This window comes from Phacochoerus africanus, chromosome 3 (assembly GCF_016906955.1).
Source record: "Phacochoerus africanus isolate WHEZ1 chromosome 3, ROS_Pafr_v1, whole genome shotgun sequence".
NCBI classification, from domain to species: Eukaryota; Metazoa; Chordata; class Mammalia; order Artiodactyla; family Suidae; genus Phacochoerus; species Phacochoerus africanus.
Genome location: NC_062546.1, coordinates 204,128,168 through 204,144,177, shown reverse-complemented (window position 1 = coordinate 204,144,177; position 16,010 = coordinate 204,128,168). Strand labels below are relative to the sequence as shown.

Below are 16,010 nucleotides of genomic sequence, written 5' to 3'. Positions count from 1 at the left end.
TCCCCGCGCTCCGGAGCCGCCGCCGATCCTGTTGCCCCACCGCGGGAACTCCTAGCTGGTGTTACCTTCATAGTCAGAAAACGAAAATAAATTGAGGAAATGGTTGTTGTGAAGACAGAAACATGGGAACTATTTCAGGCATAAGCGACGGAAGTTGAATTTAGACCTAAAGCCTAGGATTGCAGCTCTGTAAAAATAGGAACATTTGTGTCTCTAGCAGAAATGAGAAAAGCGTGCGGTGGGAGTTGGTTTAAAGTGAACTTGCTTTGGAAATGTTTTCTGTCCGTCGTGCTGGGGTCCAGAGATGCAGCTTTGACCATGTGTGTGCTCGTGTCCACAAGCACAGGGGCGGGTTGTGGCCGCGGCCAGAGCCCGGGGGGCCTGTCCTCGTAGAAAGGCCGCAGGTGACTTGCGGTCCCAGGCCACGCGGTCCGCGGCGGAAGCGGTGAGGCCTGGGCGGGTTCCCTCTGCGCAGCCCAGCCTTCGAATCCTCACTGAAGCATCTCTCCTCTGACCACGCAGGTCGGCTCCCAAGAGCCAGCGGAGACCCCTGCCCTCCTCCGGACAACGCGGCTGTGGTCCAGCCCTCGCCGGGCCGTGCTGGTCCCTGCCAGGGGGGCTCTGGAGCTCCCGCCTCCGCGGACGTCCTGAGCCTTTCGGAGTTGCTTTGAGGAGGAGACGCAGCTCGCCATGAGCTCCCAGAGCCACCCAGGTAAGCTGGGCCCCGTGTCCCCCGCCACGAAGGCTCCCCGTGACTCCCGATGTCACCCTCATGGGCGCGGTAACGAAGCATCTGGGCGTGCGGTGGCTTCACGTGCACAGCGGACGTCCCCACCACAGGGCAGCAATGAAGGCCCCACAGAGACGTGGGCCTGGTCTCCGCCTTGGCTCGCGAGCCGCCGTGTGTGCAGGCCACCTGGGCTCTGGGGGTGCCTTTCCTCTCCAGCCGCTTTGTTTCTGGAGGCCAGGGGTAGGGGCGGCACTGGCTCCTGGCCTCGGGGCCGAGTCTGAGAAGGAACACGATTGGTGCCCATCGGTGGCGGCCACGGGCATCACTCCTGGTGCCCAAGGCCTTTATTCGGTGCTGTGCCAAGCATCTTAACTGCATGGAGTGTTACAGGCCTGCCACCTGGTCGGGAGCAGTGACTCGTCTGAGGTCACAGAGCTAGTAGGTGGCCGATGGGATCAGAACCGTGGTTGTGTGGCTTTTGGCCTCCCAGGTGTGTTGTGGACACGCCCTGGGGACTTCTCCTGCCCCCTCAAGGTCACAGAGCACCCTCCCATGAAGCGGGGGGCCCCACCTTGTCCCGCCTGCTGGACCGCCTCCTGGCCACTGGCGCTGTGCTGCCCAGGCTGCCGCCACGGCCAGCACAGCATGGTCTCCGGGGCGCTCCGGTGTCAGTCTGTCCTGCGTCCTCCTGCCAGGTGCTGGGCGTCCTTGAGGCGCCTGCATCCATGTGGCTCGGGGCCCGGCTCAGCGGGGGTCGGGGCTTGGCCTGGTCTCTCCCTGGGGATCGGCGTCCACACGTGCAGCCCCTGTCCTTGGGCCCACGGGAGCGGTCTGCCTCGCAAGAGCCGGATTCCGGTTCAGTGTAGGTGGGATTGATCGCCGGAGGAGCAGGGCGGGTGGAGGTCCGGGTGGAAGCGGGTAAGGTGTTCCCGGACAGCGCCCAGCCGTCTCCCTCTGGTGCCTCCCCCCGGGTCTAGACAGCAGGGCCAGTCACGCGCTCTCTGTGGGGTTCTGCGTCTTACCTTCCTTTTCATTTTAGTGCGTTCGGAGCATCTGTTGATGTCGGTTTGCGCATAAAACGCACTTGTTTGGGTAGCTCGCTGTGGTGGCGGCAGTGGTCACATCAGCCCACGCTGGCCTCGCACAGGCATCTTCCGTCTGTTGGGAACGTACACATCCCTCGGTATCTCCGTGGGTCCACACGCAGCGGAATTCCCAGGTCGGTGGGCAGGTGCGTTTAACGCTTGACGCGCCCTCTCACTTTGCTCCGGCAGCTCTGTCTCGGCGTCTCCGACCTGGTGTGCGAGCAGCCGTCTGTCCTTCCTTTGCACCAGCACTGGGGGGACTCAGGCTCTTTCCTTCTTGTCAGCGGGCTGGGGAGAGTGATGCTTGGAATTTACGTTACTGGGGGTGCGGGCGGACGTTTCCGTATGAGCAGCTCTAGACACGGTCACCTCTCAAACACGCCACCAGGCGCTCGAGGAAAGAGAATGCCCGTCCCCGCTAGTTTCTTCTTTGGTCTGACGCAGTCTTAGGAGCTCCCATTATGGCTCGGTGGTTACGAACCCAGCTAGTGTCCATGAGGATGCAGGTTCGATCCCTGGCCTCGCTCCATGGGTTACGGGTCGGCGTTGCCGTGAGCTGCGGCATAAGTCACAGACGCGGCTCAGATCCCGTGTTAGTGTGGCTGTGGTGTAGACTGGCGGCTGTAGCTCCAGTGGGACCCCTGGCCTGGGAACCTCCATATGTCGCAAGTGCAGCCCTTAAGGAAAGCAATCTACAGCGTACAGCAGCGGTTCAGAGTTTTCCCACTCGTCCGAAATATGCAGCTGACCCAGGAAGAGCACGGGGGCCACTTGCACGCCCGTGTGTCGTTTACAGTGGGCGCTCTGCATCTGTGGCTGATTCTGTGATCTCGTGTCCGCGGCGGCCCCCGGCCTCGGGCGGTGGAGCTGCTTTAAGCAAATCCGCCGGGAGTGGGTCCTCGCAGTTCAAGCCACTGTTCCTCAAGGTCCAGTTGACTTCTGTGTAGGAGAACATGAATTTTTCTGTTGTTCCCAGTTGGTTCTTTTTCTGTCGGTACCAAGTGAGTCGCGTTGTTTCAATCGCTGGAGCTTTGCTGTTTCTTGTCTCCTTGTTTTCTAGAGAAGTGTGTGCTTTCTACTCTATCGTTTGTAATATTCTTTTCACAAAAAGACCATTTTATGGGCTATTTTTTGCTTTCTGTATTCCAGTGTGTTTTCCGCTGCTTCAAAACTCCTGTCAGGAGTTCCTGTTGTGGCTCAGCTGGTTAAGGACCTGGTTTTGTCTCTGTGAGGATGTAGGTTCAATCCCTGGCCTTGCTCTGGGGGTTAAAGACTCGGTGTTGGCGTGGCTTTGGTGAGGGTCGCAGATGTGGCTGTGGCTGTGGCGTAGACCGGCAGCTGCAGCTCTGATCTAGCCCCTAGCCTGGGAACCTCCATATGCTACAGGTGTGGCCCTAAAAAGTAAAAGACAATTAAAAATCCCCCAAACCAGTGGCTGGATCTCTCGGAGGCCCTGGCCTCATAAGCGAGTGCGTGCGCCTGTCTCTGTGGTGTGAGTCTTGCCCCGTGTGTCTCAGTCCTTCCCCAAGGCTTCCGCCTGGTTTCTTTTGCTGACGGGCTCTCCCGTCCGCACTCCTCACCCCCTGGCAGGTGTGCTCCCCACAGCCTGTCTCTTAGGCGGACGCCTGGCGGGGTTCGCTTTCGCTCCTTCCACGCGGCTCACGTCGGGTTGAAGCTGACTGCGTCATGACCTGTCCCGTGTGTGTGTGTGTGTGTGTGTGTGTGTGTGTCACGCCGGACCCCTCGGCCTCGGTCCCCTGGGTGGGTGGAGCTGGTGTGGGGAGAGGGCTGCTCGCTAGGGCTGCTTTCCCACTGCCGGGCTCCCATGGAATTGACTTGTTCTAGAAAAGGCCTCCAAGTTCCTTATCAGCCGATGGTGCTCCTTCCCCGGCCCGGCCTTGCTGCAGATCCGTTCATGGTTTTATGTCTGTGTTGTTGTCGTTTTAGCGGCCTGGCGGGGGCGGGAGGTAATTCATCCCGACGTGACTCGTCCAGTTGCTGCTGTGAGCAGGGCGTTGCCAGGTGTTCTCTGTCTTGGGCCGAGCAGCCCAGCCCCGTGTCTGCCTCAGCATCACCGGGACATCTGGGGCCGCCTCTCCTGGCCGCACCCTCCCTCCGTCCCTCCCTGCGTCCCCCGTCCTTGCTCAGGCCGCCGCCGCTCCTGTGTGGCCCTCAGGCGCCGGGCCCAGGGGGGTCCAGCCGCTGTGGGTTCCTGCGCTCACGCTCGCAGTGCAGGCTGCTTGGCCCTGATGCTCAAAGGCCCTTTTTGTTTGAAGTGTAGCGTTTTCTCTCCCGTGTTCCTTGCACTCGCCCTCCGCTGCTGGGTGGGGCGGCCCTGCGATTTTATTGCCGTCCTTCTGAACTTTGCCAGAGCCAGGCCCTGGTGCTCTGACGTAAAACTGGTAACTGTCGGGGCTTTATTGCTCTGAATAACTCTGCCTAATGATGTGAGCGGCCCGAGGAAAGGGCCCGGCTTGGTTTAGTCCAAGGGAACTCTTCTTGGAGAGGGGGAAGGACGGAGGGCAGGTCTGGCGGCGCTGCTTCCCGGCCCCCGGCGCCCAGGCGTCCCCTCTCGGGGCCTGGCTCTCAGGGTGCAGCGCCTTGAGGGCGAGCCCCGTCCCAGACTCCGGGGGGGCCTGGGCAGGACGAGCCCAGGCACCCCTTCCGTCCCCTCCTTTGGTCTCCTTCGACGGCCCCGCTCGTCTCGTTGCGGTTCAGGCGCGCTGGGATGTCAGGGCCTGCCAGACGCTGTCATTCGGCCCCCGTTTTCCCACCTCCGACCCCCGGGGCAGCACCCCTCCTCGCAGTAACGTTACTGCCTGGAGGAGACACTGGACGTGTCCCCCAGCCCTGGAGAGGCGCCCCCCAGGCCCCACCTCACTCTCCATGGAGACTGGTTGAGCAGGGCTGGAGTAGAATCGTTTACAAGTCCCACCGCTCCTGGTGTCCTGAAGGAGACAGGCCTGGTGTTGCCCTAAGAACAGGACAGCCGTTTTGAGGGAGCCTGGACCCCACCGTGATGCCTTAGCCTTCTGTTCAGTCTGAAATGCCCTGTCCACATAAAAGCCGCTGAAGCGTCTGTGTCAACAGTAGCTCAGGGACGAATGAGTTTCAACAGTTTGATTTCTTCAGACTCTGCGAAGTCCCGATCCTGTGGGTCCCCCAGGAGAGGTCTCGCAGCCTCGGCTGGACCAGAGCCGGAGCCCCGGGCCGCTTTGTGGAATCTTGAGTCTGTTTATTCTAGCAGGTTTGGCCCCCACGGTATTATGTTTTAATACAGAAATGGTCCAGAAGGAAAGGAGTTTAGAGCATTGAAACTGTGCTTTGCAGGGGTGGAGTGTTTCAGGAGTGTCGCGAGGTTTTAGGGGGAGGAAGCGACTGTCGAGGACCTGCCGTGCACAGCTGCAGATTCTGAGCTGCTGGCGGTAGGTCGTGGACCCTGCGCGAGCCTTGGGCCGCACGAGGCGACTGCAGCGCTGGGGAGCCGAGAGTGGCCTTGAATGAGGCTGGGGAGGCCCAGGCCTGGGCTTCCGGGGGCGTGGGGTTCAGCGGGCGTGTGCGGCTGGCAGAGTCCTGGGGGTGAGGGGAGGGCCCGGGGCTTGAGATCACGCCCGTCAGAAGGTGGGGAGCAGCTCAAGAAGAGCTTCATGGTGAGAGCTCCGTGAGGCACGGAGAGCCCCTGGTGGCTGGTAGGCCTGGGCGTTCTGGCCTGGGGGAGAGAAAGGCCTGAGCCCTGGGGACGCAGGGCGAGGGGACCAGTCCCCGAGGCTGTGTCCACTCCAGGTGTTCCTGGGGAAACAGGGGAGCCTCACTGTCCAGACTGACCTCGGGGTGGAGATGCTGGGGGGCCTCACGCCCCGCAGGCAGGGCTCAGAAGCACCCCGGGCGCCTCCTGCTGCAGCATGTCCCCCAGGCCTCCTGCGGGCACATCGGTGGCTCTGGCATTGTCACTGGCCCGGATTCTCCTCACCGTCATTTTCTGGGATCTTAATCAGTCAAGATTTGTTCTGGAAAATCATGGAGACATAACGACTTCTTTTTCAACCTACTTCTCTTTTTTGATCCTCAAATTGTGTTTTGTCTTTTAAAAATCACGAATTCTCAGGCGTTATGAAGCGTTCAGAACATTCGCTGTCAATGAAGCATTGATGGTTTGTTTGGCAAATTCTCTGAAAATTCTTATACAGTGTGTGGAACACTTGCATTTAGGCCTTTTTTTCCAAAGCCCCCATTGTAGAAATGCAAATTTCTGAGTTCTGAGAGGCTGAATGTTGGATGATTAATGACATTGAAATTTAAGAATGAACTCCCGGGATGTATTTGACATAGAAAGCCCCGTAGCAGGATCATTAGAAACCATTGAAGGCGCTCGATGGTGGAACAGAAAGGCCGTGATTGGGGGGCCGGCGGCGGCGGCGCGGGTTCAGCGTGGCCAGGTGTGCGGTGCGGCCACCTCCGACGCCGGGCTGTGAGGGGCCTGGGGCTGCTCTGTTTAAGAAACTGCAGACGTTTAAAACATAGAGCAAATCAAGGCCGGTTACGTGCTGCTGCTGCACAAAGCCTGCTGTGGTTTTAGGCCCAGAATGAACAGCCACCGCGTTCTGGCTCCCCCTTTACAGTGACTGCCTTTGTTTTGCACGCCGGCCCCGCGACGGGAGCCAGGGCCTGCGCGCCCTGTTTGATGCGTGAGGAAACCGGCCGACTGCTGTCCAGTGCTTCTTAGCCCAAGGTCAGGTATCGCAGGGCCCTCGGGGACCAGGATCTGTCATCTGCCCTCGAGGGACGGGTGCCCCCCGGGCCGGGCAGATGCCGGGCGCACTGGGCCGGTTAGGAGTCGCCTGCCCGCTTGGTGGCGGGCCCAGGCCAGGCCAGGCGGAGGGAGTACGGTGTGGTCCCTGAGCAGAGAGACGGTTCCCGGAAGGGACGGGTGAGCTGAGCAGGAAGCAGGGTGGGAGCTCGCCTGCCCACGGGGCACGGAGGCCGGGATGCCCAGAGGGCCTTTGAGGCCCAAGCGGCTGGCACAGGAGGACAGGGCAGTGGCGAAGGGCCGTGGGCCCCTCGTCCTGGCCCCGCGCTGTGCCCTCTCCTGGGACCCGTGCTCTGTGTCCCCTCCGTTTAAGAGCACGGGTTTGCCTTGCTGAGCTTCTTGGCTCGTGCCGTGTTGGGGACACGTTCCGAGGGCATTTCTGGACCTGGCTGAGCCGCTCGTTGCCAGCCTTCAGGAGCGCAGCTTCCCTTGGGCCGTTCTGCTCGGAGTGTTTGTTTCACTCGCGCCCGGGAGCCTCCTTCGGGGTCCTCGGTTCCCGGGACCGGGGCGAAGCACGGACCCTGGGAGGAAAACTGTGACGCTGGAGAAAGAATCCTTGAGGCAAGTGGCCGTGACCCTCTCGCGTGGAGGCCGCCTTCGTGTTTTAAGCTGCTTTGTTGTTCGTGCTGAGCCGGGAGACGTTGGGAATATTGGCCTTTGAGAGGGAGGGGTACGCCGTGTGGGGCCGAAAGAAGTGTTGTTAGGTGACGTTCACGTTTGCCCGCCCTTCCCTCTTCCCACAAAACAAACCAACGCGGGGCGGGAGGGACCTTGGGCTCCTCTAGAGGCGGGGCTGGCCGTTCCCGCTGCGGCTCCGGGGCTCCGGGTGCGCGCTCAGGGGGTGGGGGGGCGCGGCCGCAGCGGGTCCGGGGCTCTGGCCACTTACCCGGTCATGAGCCGGGACGTCCCCCATTGGCCTTGTCCTGTTGGGCTTCAGGCTCCGCGTGCGCCCAGCCTGTCCTCTGCTCCTCTGCCCGGCGCGCCCGCTGCCACTGCTTGAGCGCGATGATCCCAACCCGGGGCCGGAATGTTCCAGGCGGAACTGCACCTTCAGCGCTTTGGGGATTTTCCCGTGACAAGCCATGTTCCTCGTGACAAGACGCAACGCTCTTGACCGTAGTAGGGAGGCTTATTCCAAAGTGATGCAGACGCAGTAAAACCCACGCGCGTGTATCACACCTGCTTGTTTCTGTCCCTTGTGCAGCAGGATTTGTGAAGAGCGGAGTAGACGGGGACTGAGCCTCCCGACAGCAGGTGTCCCCGGTGCATGGAACTGCGTTCTCCCGGGCTCTCGTGAGCTCTTCGGCACAACGCTCTTGCTGGGTGTTGGCGACCGGTTACTGCTAAGCCGTCTCCTCAGGCCTTTCTCTGAAGGAGGCTTTGTGATTGATGGCAATTTGTTTTTTAAAGTTTTAAACTCTTAGGTCTTTTTTTTTTTTTTTTTAAGAAGATTGCAGTTGTTCAAGGTGCTACAGCCAGGAGAAGACCTCATGTTTTGAAAGCTAAAAATTCTGCCTTTTTTTTTTTGTCTTTTTGATCTGCGGCATATGGAGGTGCCCAGGCTAGGGGTCGAATCAGAGCTGTAGCCGCCGGCCTACACCACAGCCACGGCAATGCGGGATCCGTCTGTGACCTACACCGCCGCTCACGGCAGTGCCGGATCCTTAGCCCACTCAGTGAGGCCAGGGATCAAGCCCGAAACCTCGTGGTTCCTCGTCTGATTCGTTTCCGCTGCGCCACGACGGGAGCTCCTAAAAATTCTGTTTTGACTTGTTTGCTTTCATAAGGAAGTTTATTCCTTTTTAAGTGCAGTATGTGCGTTTTCCTGGGACGTTCTCCGTAGACATTGGACTTGGGTCATCACCGTTTCTCTTGCTGACCTCTTGATTCGGCAGGGTCCAGGCCGTGCTCTCGGAGTGAAGGGAATTCCACGGGACGTGCTCCTAGCACAGCATCCCAGATGCTGTACGAAGAGCCCTGTCTTCGCCTGTTACTGTGGGTGTGTTTCAGGGTAGCTGCTCCAGGGTCAAACGGTGTGACTCAGAATTCTTAATCCTGCTCATTTTCACCTTCATGCTGATTTAATCCAAGTCGGGGGCTGACGGACTGCTTCTTACAGCCCCCCCCCGCCGTGGTCTGACATCCAGAATGCAGACCTGCTGGCTGTTCTTCTGCGCCCCCAACGCCGCCCGGCCCAGCACCGGTTTTGCCCCAGTGCCTGCAGTCTCCACGTGGCTTTGTGTCCGGACCACTCACGCCTGGTCCCGGGGAGCTGACTGCTTACTTCCGCCGTCTCACTGGAAGGATCGGGAAAGGAGAGGCAGGTTAACTGGTCTCCTCTAGGAACCTGTCTGTAGAAGGGTTTTTCGAGAATTTGAGAAGGTTCTGGGAAGGTTCTGGGGACCTGGGGAGTGGAGATTTTTGTTGGGGAGTTTCCGCAGAAGCCGGAGGCGAGGACCTGGGTGTTTTGTGGGGCTGGCCAGCTTGCGTGCGCCGCAGTCGAGTCTCTGACGGGGACGGGGTGAAGGCCGTGGCCAAGGGAGGTCAGGACTGCGTTGATGGGCGTCTGAGTCGCCCCCTAGCTGCCCACGAGCCCAGGGCTCTGAGTGACCGGGACAGAGGTGTGGCTGCTGCTGAGGAACCGGGGCTGCAGTGGCCAGCGTCTCCCGTGGTTGCCGCGGAGCAGGCGGCCCGGCGGTTTCACACGAGGATGCCCCATCCACGGGCCTTTGCGGGGGCATCTTGCCTCTCTGCAGATGATGCTTTGACCTAGGAGGGTTTTTCCAAATACGGATTTGGGTCTCAGTGTCCTCGGAGGCTCGGGGAGGAGATGCTTGTCTCCAGGCCCTCAGCGCCCGTGGAGGTAAAGACACAGGGGCACGTCTGTGCCTGGGCACGTTGGGGGCTTGGCCTGGAAGTGCTGACGCCTCTGTGGTTTTTCTGTCCCAAGGAGACCAGCTTTTAGGAAATGCACAGCTGGCCTCTGAGGGGGCGGGCCAGGAGTTTGGTTAGACGTCCCCACGGGGGCCTCTTGGCCTCTGAGAAAGCCTGGCTGTCCGTCTGCTCATCCCTCTTTCCGTGATTTGGTACCCCCCCCCCCCCCCCCGTCATCCCTCAGTTGTTTCATGGTCATTTCTCCTGGTGCCGTGAAAAAGCAGGGGTGGGGCTGGGCCAGCAGGTCAGTGACACAGGTCGGCCTCCTGGTGACCAGCGTGGCACAGTCGCGTTTCACGGAAGGGCTGGGGGGCGGTCCTGGTTGGGGGTGGTGGTGGTGGTGGCACCTGGCAGGTGAGGAGCTGAGAGACCCCTGGGCTGGAGTCCACCTGCACGTGCTGCACGGGGAGACCCCCTGCCCCGGGGTGGGGGTGGTTGCTCCTCCTGCTTGGTCTGTGTTTAGATTTCCCGCCCCTTCCTGTCCCCTCTCAATACCTCGGGCCAGGGTAAAACTCCCACGGCTGGTGGCCCTGGCCTGGACAGAGGCGTGACTTTCTTGGCGCCCGGCGGGCTTCCCCCGAGCTGTCCTGTCCATGAGGCCAGAGGACTTGGTGCACAGAACCACGGGCCAGGGTGTTTCTTTGGGTTCGCAGGTGCTCGGATTTCTTTTGCTGTTACATGGCTCCTCTTGCGCGTGGGCTTGGGGACCGGTGCGCGTGGACGTGGCCTCCACAAGTGTAGTTCAAAGGAGAGGGCGCGTGAAATGCCTTTTCCAGGAGATGCGGGGCTGGGGCTGGGCTCTGGCTGAGGGATGTGCTTTCAGGCGTCAGTGTTATTTATGAGAAGAAAAGAGCAACGTGGATCTTTCTCGAGTGGCTTAAGTTGCCCTCTGAGAGAGCATTATATTAGCGTTTCTCAACAATTTCCACGGCTGAAGTCTCTGGGCTGCGCCAGGGGCATGGGTGGGGGGAGGCTGGCTTGGCCACGGGGCAGGGGCTGCTGTGTGTCCACCGGCTTCTGTGTGCCAACCGCACCCCTCTGCCGAAGGAAGGTCGGTGGGGTTTGTTGGCCTGGCCTGGGTGCCTCCCAGGGGCGGGCTGCTTCGCCTTGTACCAGGCCTCCTCCTGCAGAAGGACCCCGGCCTTGAATTCTGCCTTCAGGCGGTGCCTGCACGTGTGGTTGGATAGGAAGGTGGTGGAATGGCCAACAGCCGATCCTGTGTCTTCTCCCTGGAGAGGCAGGGGTAGGGTTCCAGGTAGTACGGCCCTAAACTTACAGGCCTTCTGCACTGGAAAGGGGGCGGATCTTCGTGTAACGGGGCCTGGCCTGCCGCACCTGGTCACACGCTGGAGGCATCAGGGTCCCAGGGGCCAGCCAGTGTTTCCTCCCCCCACCCCCCCGCCGGACAGGAGCAGACAGGCAGCTCGCGTTGTTTTGCATTTGTCTCGAGTCACTGATCAAAATGGCTTGTTAGGATAACGTCTTTACTATTGTTTTACTACGAAGCCGAAGCCAGGTTCTGTATTTTCTGGTTTTATGTCAATTAACACATAGTTTTCACGAGTTTTTGTTCAAGACAGGTTTCCACGTATAATACTTTGGGGGGGTATCTTTTGAGTTAATTCTACACATACGTTCTTGATGGAAACAAAACTCTGGCCCCAGAAAGTGGAAGCTGAGCTGCCACAGACCTTCCGCCTGGGGTGGGAGCTACTCGGCCTGCCCACGTGACTCGAGGACCCCGCTCCAGAACCTTCCATGCGAGGCTTCCACGTGCCGCCCACGCGGAGCCTCCCGTTTGCTTGGGTCGCGCGTGGAATCTTCTGCCCGGCTGAGTGCAGAGGCCCATCGAATGCGGTTTTCCACGTCGCTTCTAGATCCGATTCATCAGCGTCCGTGGAAGTCCCACGGCAGCTGCAGCAGATTTGGGAAAACTGCCTGGAGAATAAACACTCCTGTTGGATAGAGTGATGTCTCAGTTTTGAACATCAGAGTCCAGTTTTGGATTTAAAAAGCCGACCCGAGGGGATGTTGAGCTTGGCCTGTGCCCTTGCTGTGTAGCAGCCCGTGAGTGAGGTGTTTCATGCTGTTTGATGTTTATGCCAGTCCTGGGGGCCCTGGAGGGTCCGCCCCCAGAATCACAGACTTCTGTGAGCTCTGCGGGGCCGGGAGAAGGAGTTCCACGGACCCCTTGAGTGACGGGAGGGGAGCGGCAGCCTGCTCCGGTGAGAAGAGGGGTGATGGGCCGAGCAGAGGAGGTGGGGGGTGGGGGGTGGCTGAAGCCCTGGGGCTCCCCGTGCACCAGCTTTGGGCTACAAGGAGGCGCCCTGAGAGGTCACAGGGCATTTGCTCGGGGACCCGGGGAAGACGTGTGCTGGGGGCAAGGACCGGTCCCCTGACTGCCGAGGTCTCCCTCGGCTCCTCCTTGGCCCCGTCTCTTCTGTGAGCAGCCTGGGCATCGGGTTGAGGGATGGAGACGCAGCCTCTCCAAGGCCACTGGGTCCCAGGGACACCCTTCCACAGCCCTGCTCGGATCTCAGGCCAGAGGCGCTCAGACCCACGTCTGGTCCTCTCTCTCAAGTCCGGCGTTTCCCCCGCTTTGTCCTTTTCCTTACCCCACAGAGATAGTGGACGCATCCGGCTGGCAGGAATCGTCCTTCCTGTGTTGGTCACTTGTCCCGAGCCTGGGCTGGGTCCAAGCTGCCGGGTCGGATCTGTGGGGCAGCGCTGTTCCTGGAAAGCTGGGTCCCGCCCGGCCAGGGCCGCCGGCTGCATCCTCGCTCCTTGTCACCGCGCACGTGGGAGCAGAAGTTGGCTGTGGGCGGACAGGCGGATGTGCTGCTAATTCATCCTTGTTCCTGGAAGCGCAGTGGGAGCTCCCAGCAAAGGGCGAGCCAGGCCGTGTCCGACCCAGGCGCGGCCGTCTGACTTGGTTGCTAATCACCATGTTTTAATTAAGGCCGAAGCGTTTGCCTTTTTCCTCGCCTGCTGAACTTAGGTCTCGTGTCGTTCACTGTAATGAGCCGTGATTTCTTCCTGTCAGAGAGAGGTGACCAGCTTCTGGTGGGGTTTCCACGGATGAGACGGGCAGGGCCTGAGCAGTCCCGGTATTGGTCTGGGCACGGGGACACCGCCAGCCTTCCTGGTGGTGTATTGTGCCGGTGAGGCCAGACGAGGCCCCAGGTGCACCTGCCGCAGCGTCTGGGGAGAGTTGCTGTTTGTCCCCGGCCCTCGGGCCTGTTTGTGCGGGAGTGGGTGTTGATTCTAGGCTGTGAGCTGCAAATTCATTTGTATAATCTTTACCCGTGTCATCCCCCAGACCCCGCACCACCTAGAACCCCGTCTGACCATGAGCAACACATGGGTCTCCAGTGGGGGTGTACCCTGGAATGCCTTGCCCAGTGTCCCCAGGACCGTCTGAAGCTGTCGTAGCCGAGCATCCCGTGTAGGACGGGATCTCCTGGGATGGAAAAGACACCAGGAACCCAGGGGACCCGAGGGAAGCGTTGGCTTTGGTTAACAATGCATCAGTGTGACGAGTGAGATACTGCTGTTTGCAGCAACCCGGGTGGACCTAGAGCTGACCGTGAGGTAAGTCCGACACGGAAGCTCCGCATCGTATGTTGTCGCCTGTACATGGCACCTGCAGAAGAGAAATAGACCCACAGACCTAGAAACCAGACTCAGGGTTACCGAGGGGAAAAGGGAGAGGGGATGAGCCAGGGTTTGGGGACTGATGCGTTTACACCTTTCTGTATAAAACAGATAAGCAGGGACCTGCTGCACAGCACAGGGAACCATGTTCGATGTCTTGTGATAACCTATAATGGAAAATAATCTGTGAAAGAATAGATGTGAAAAGAATGCATGCATAAAAGGAATATACGTATATGCAAAACTGAGTCACGTGACACCTGAAACTAACGCAGTGTTGAAAGCCACGGAAAGTCACTGTCAGGCAGCATCGCGAGTCGGCTGGACTCCCGTAGAGCAGTCGGTACACAAGGTCCCGTGGTGGCGGGTGTTACCAACGGGCAGGCTGCGTGCGGTGGTTGCTGGTCACTAACAGGCACTCTGCTCGGCTTTTGGTCAAGTCTGTCGAGAAACTTCAAACACAAAAAACTGTGGCGCTTCTCTCTGGCCGATTCTCTGTGAATGAAGGCTGTAGGTTCTGACCTTCTGACTGCCGTCCTTTGGGGATTAGTCTACATCGGTGCAAAAATGGTTTCCTGTTTCATTTCGTGGCCGTGCGTGGAGGTGACGTCCGTTCAGCGGGTCGTCCTTGGCGGCTGCTGACTTGTTCCCATCTTCCCACTGTTGGCTGCCGCCAACGGCGCTGCCAGAGACGACATCTCCTTTTCTTTCGGGTCTTTTTAGGGCCGCCCCCGCGGCATACGGAGGGTCCCAGGCTAGGGCTCTAATCGGAGCTGCAGCTGCCGGCCTACACCACAGCCACTGCAACGCGGGATCCAAGCCACATCTGCAACCTACACCACAGCTCAGGGCAACGCTGGATCCTTAACCTCCTGATTGAGGCCAGGGATCGAACCCACATCCTCATGGACCCTAGTCAGCTTTGTTTCTGCTGCACCAGGACGGGTGCTCTGTGAGTGAACCTCTTGTTGAGTACGCAGGCTTCTCGAAAAGTGCACCTGCCGGCAGCGCTGAGTGTGAGTCCTCGAAGGAGGAGAATAAACAGGGCAGGAAGCAGACACCCCGGCGCCCAGTGGCCTTTGCGTGTCCCTCTCGGTCCCTGCAGCCCCTCCCCTGTCCCCGGGAACCTCCTTTCTAGCTTCTGACACCTGGGATGTGTTCTTCCTGGTCTGGAACTTTCTATCAGTGCAACCATAGAACATTCGCTCTCTCTGTCTGGCTTCTTTCACTCAACGTGTATGTGAGGCTTCCTGACATCGTGACACAGAGTTTCTGTTCACGTCCTTGAGTGGGAAATATTCCGTTGTACGGACAGATGACAGTTTGTTGAGGACAGGGGGGTGCCCTTCCCTGTCATGCTGCTCTTACCGGCTTGTGGGTGTCTGTTGGGTGGCATTTCCGTTGGCAGTGTATGTCTGGGCAGAGCGGTTTCCAGGTCTCCTGTCCCGGTTTATGCTCAGGGCGTGTGAGCGGTGCCCTGGTGGCCCCGGCCAGTGCTTGGCCCTCTCCTTCCTTGCGGTTCCAGCCACTGCCACTCGCCTTGCGTTTCCCCAATGACCGAAGCGTCTGTGCATCAAGCAGCTCCGTAGCTCTTTCGGGGAAGTGCCGTTTAAATCTTTTGCTCATTTGAAAAATTGGCTTGTCTTTATTTTCTCTGCTGATTGGGAGGAGGTGTTTACGCAGACGAGAGACGGGGCCTTTGCGGGTTCTTTGCGTTGCTGTTTCCTCTTGGATGATGCGCTGCCTCTTCTCCTTCTTAAAGATGCTCTTTGATGAACAGGTGTTCTTACTTGTAACAGAGTCCAGAGACTGGTCCTTTTCTTCACGCCTGCTTGAATGCTGTGGAGGTGGTCGGTATTATTTTCTAGAAGCTTCGCTGTTTTACCAGGTGGGTCTGTGATCTACCTGGAATTGATTAAGAAAACAGGGGATGGAGTCATAACCGAGGGTGACCTTTCCCGTGTAGGTGTTCAGTTGGTCTAACCGTGTGTGTCCAAAAGCTCCATCCTTTCTCCGCTGCTCTTGTCACGAGTCACGTTCCGTCCGTCTGTGTCTATCCTGGACGTCCTCTGGGCGCCTTGACCAACGGCGCTTCAGAATGAGCCACAGCGCCCACTAATGTCTGTCCTCCAGCTTTGGGAGGGTCGTTTTAAAGGCTGTCTTGGATCTTCTTGGCTCGCTGCCTTTCCATACGAATTTTAAAGTCAGCTTTTCCGTTTCAGCAGGACACCTACGGGCATCTCCATTGGGATTATGTTGACTTGCATGTAAAATCACGTGGTTCGAATCTTCCAGTCCATGAAGATGGTATGTCTACTTATTTGGGCCTTCTTTCATTTTTTCTGTCACATTTTTTGGTAGTTTGCAGTGTAGAGGTCTTTTATTTCTTTGGTTAGATTTATTTTTAGGTATTTTTTCAGGTGTGCCTATTAAGATTTTATTTTTTGTTTGTGTTTGAAATACAGCTCATTTGTAGGGATGCCTGCTGTGGCTGCGTGGGTGAAGAGTTTGACATAGTTAGTGTCCATGAGGTTGCAGGTTCCATCCCTGGCCTCACTCAGTGGGTTAAGGATCTGGTGTTGCCGTGAGCTGTGATGTAGGGCGCTGCTCCATTTCGAACCCCTAGCCGGGGTACTTCCACATGCCACAAGGCTGCTGTAAAAATAAAATTAAAAAAAAAAAAAAGAAATACAGCTCATTTTTGTGTGGCTGCTTTGCCTCTAGGCAGCTTAGTATTATACTAGTTTATCTGGAGCGTCTGTAGAATTTTTGTGTGTGCTGTCTGTGTCTGTGGATCTTA

At 58.6% G+C, this 16,010-nt stretch overlaps 1 protein-coding gene across 3 annotated transcripts in view; it reads left to right on the top strand.

Moving 5' to 3' along the window:
• The first annotated feature begins 417 nt into the window (after positions 1 to 417).
• HDAC4 (histone deacetylase 4) overlaps positions 418 to 16,010 on the top strand; it is a 240,276-nt gene continuing 224,683 nt past the window's right edge. For 2 of the 3 annotated variants that reach the window (XM_047773944.1, XM_047773941.1), the window contains exon 1: positions 418 to 712. In XM_047773944.1, the coding sequence (XP_047629900.1) occupies positions 691 to 712 (22 nt within the window). In that variant the 5' untranslated portion in view covers positions 418 to 690. The remainder of the gene's footprint in view (positions 713 to 16,010) is intronic. The other variant, XM_047773943.1, reaches the window with a different exon arrangement.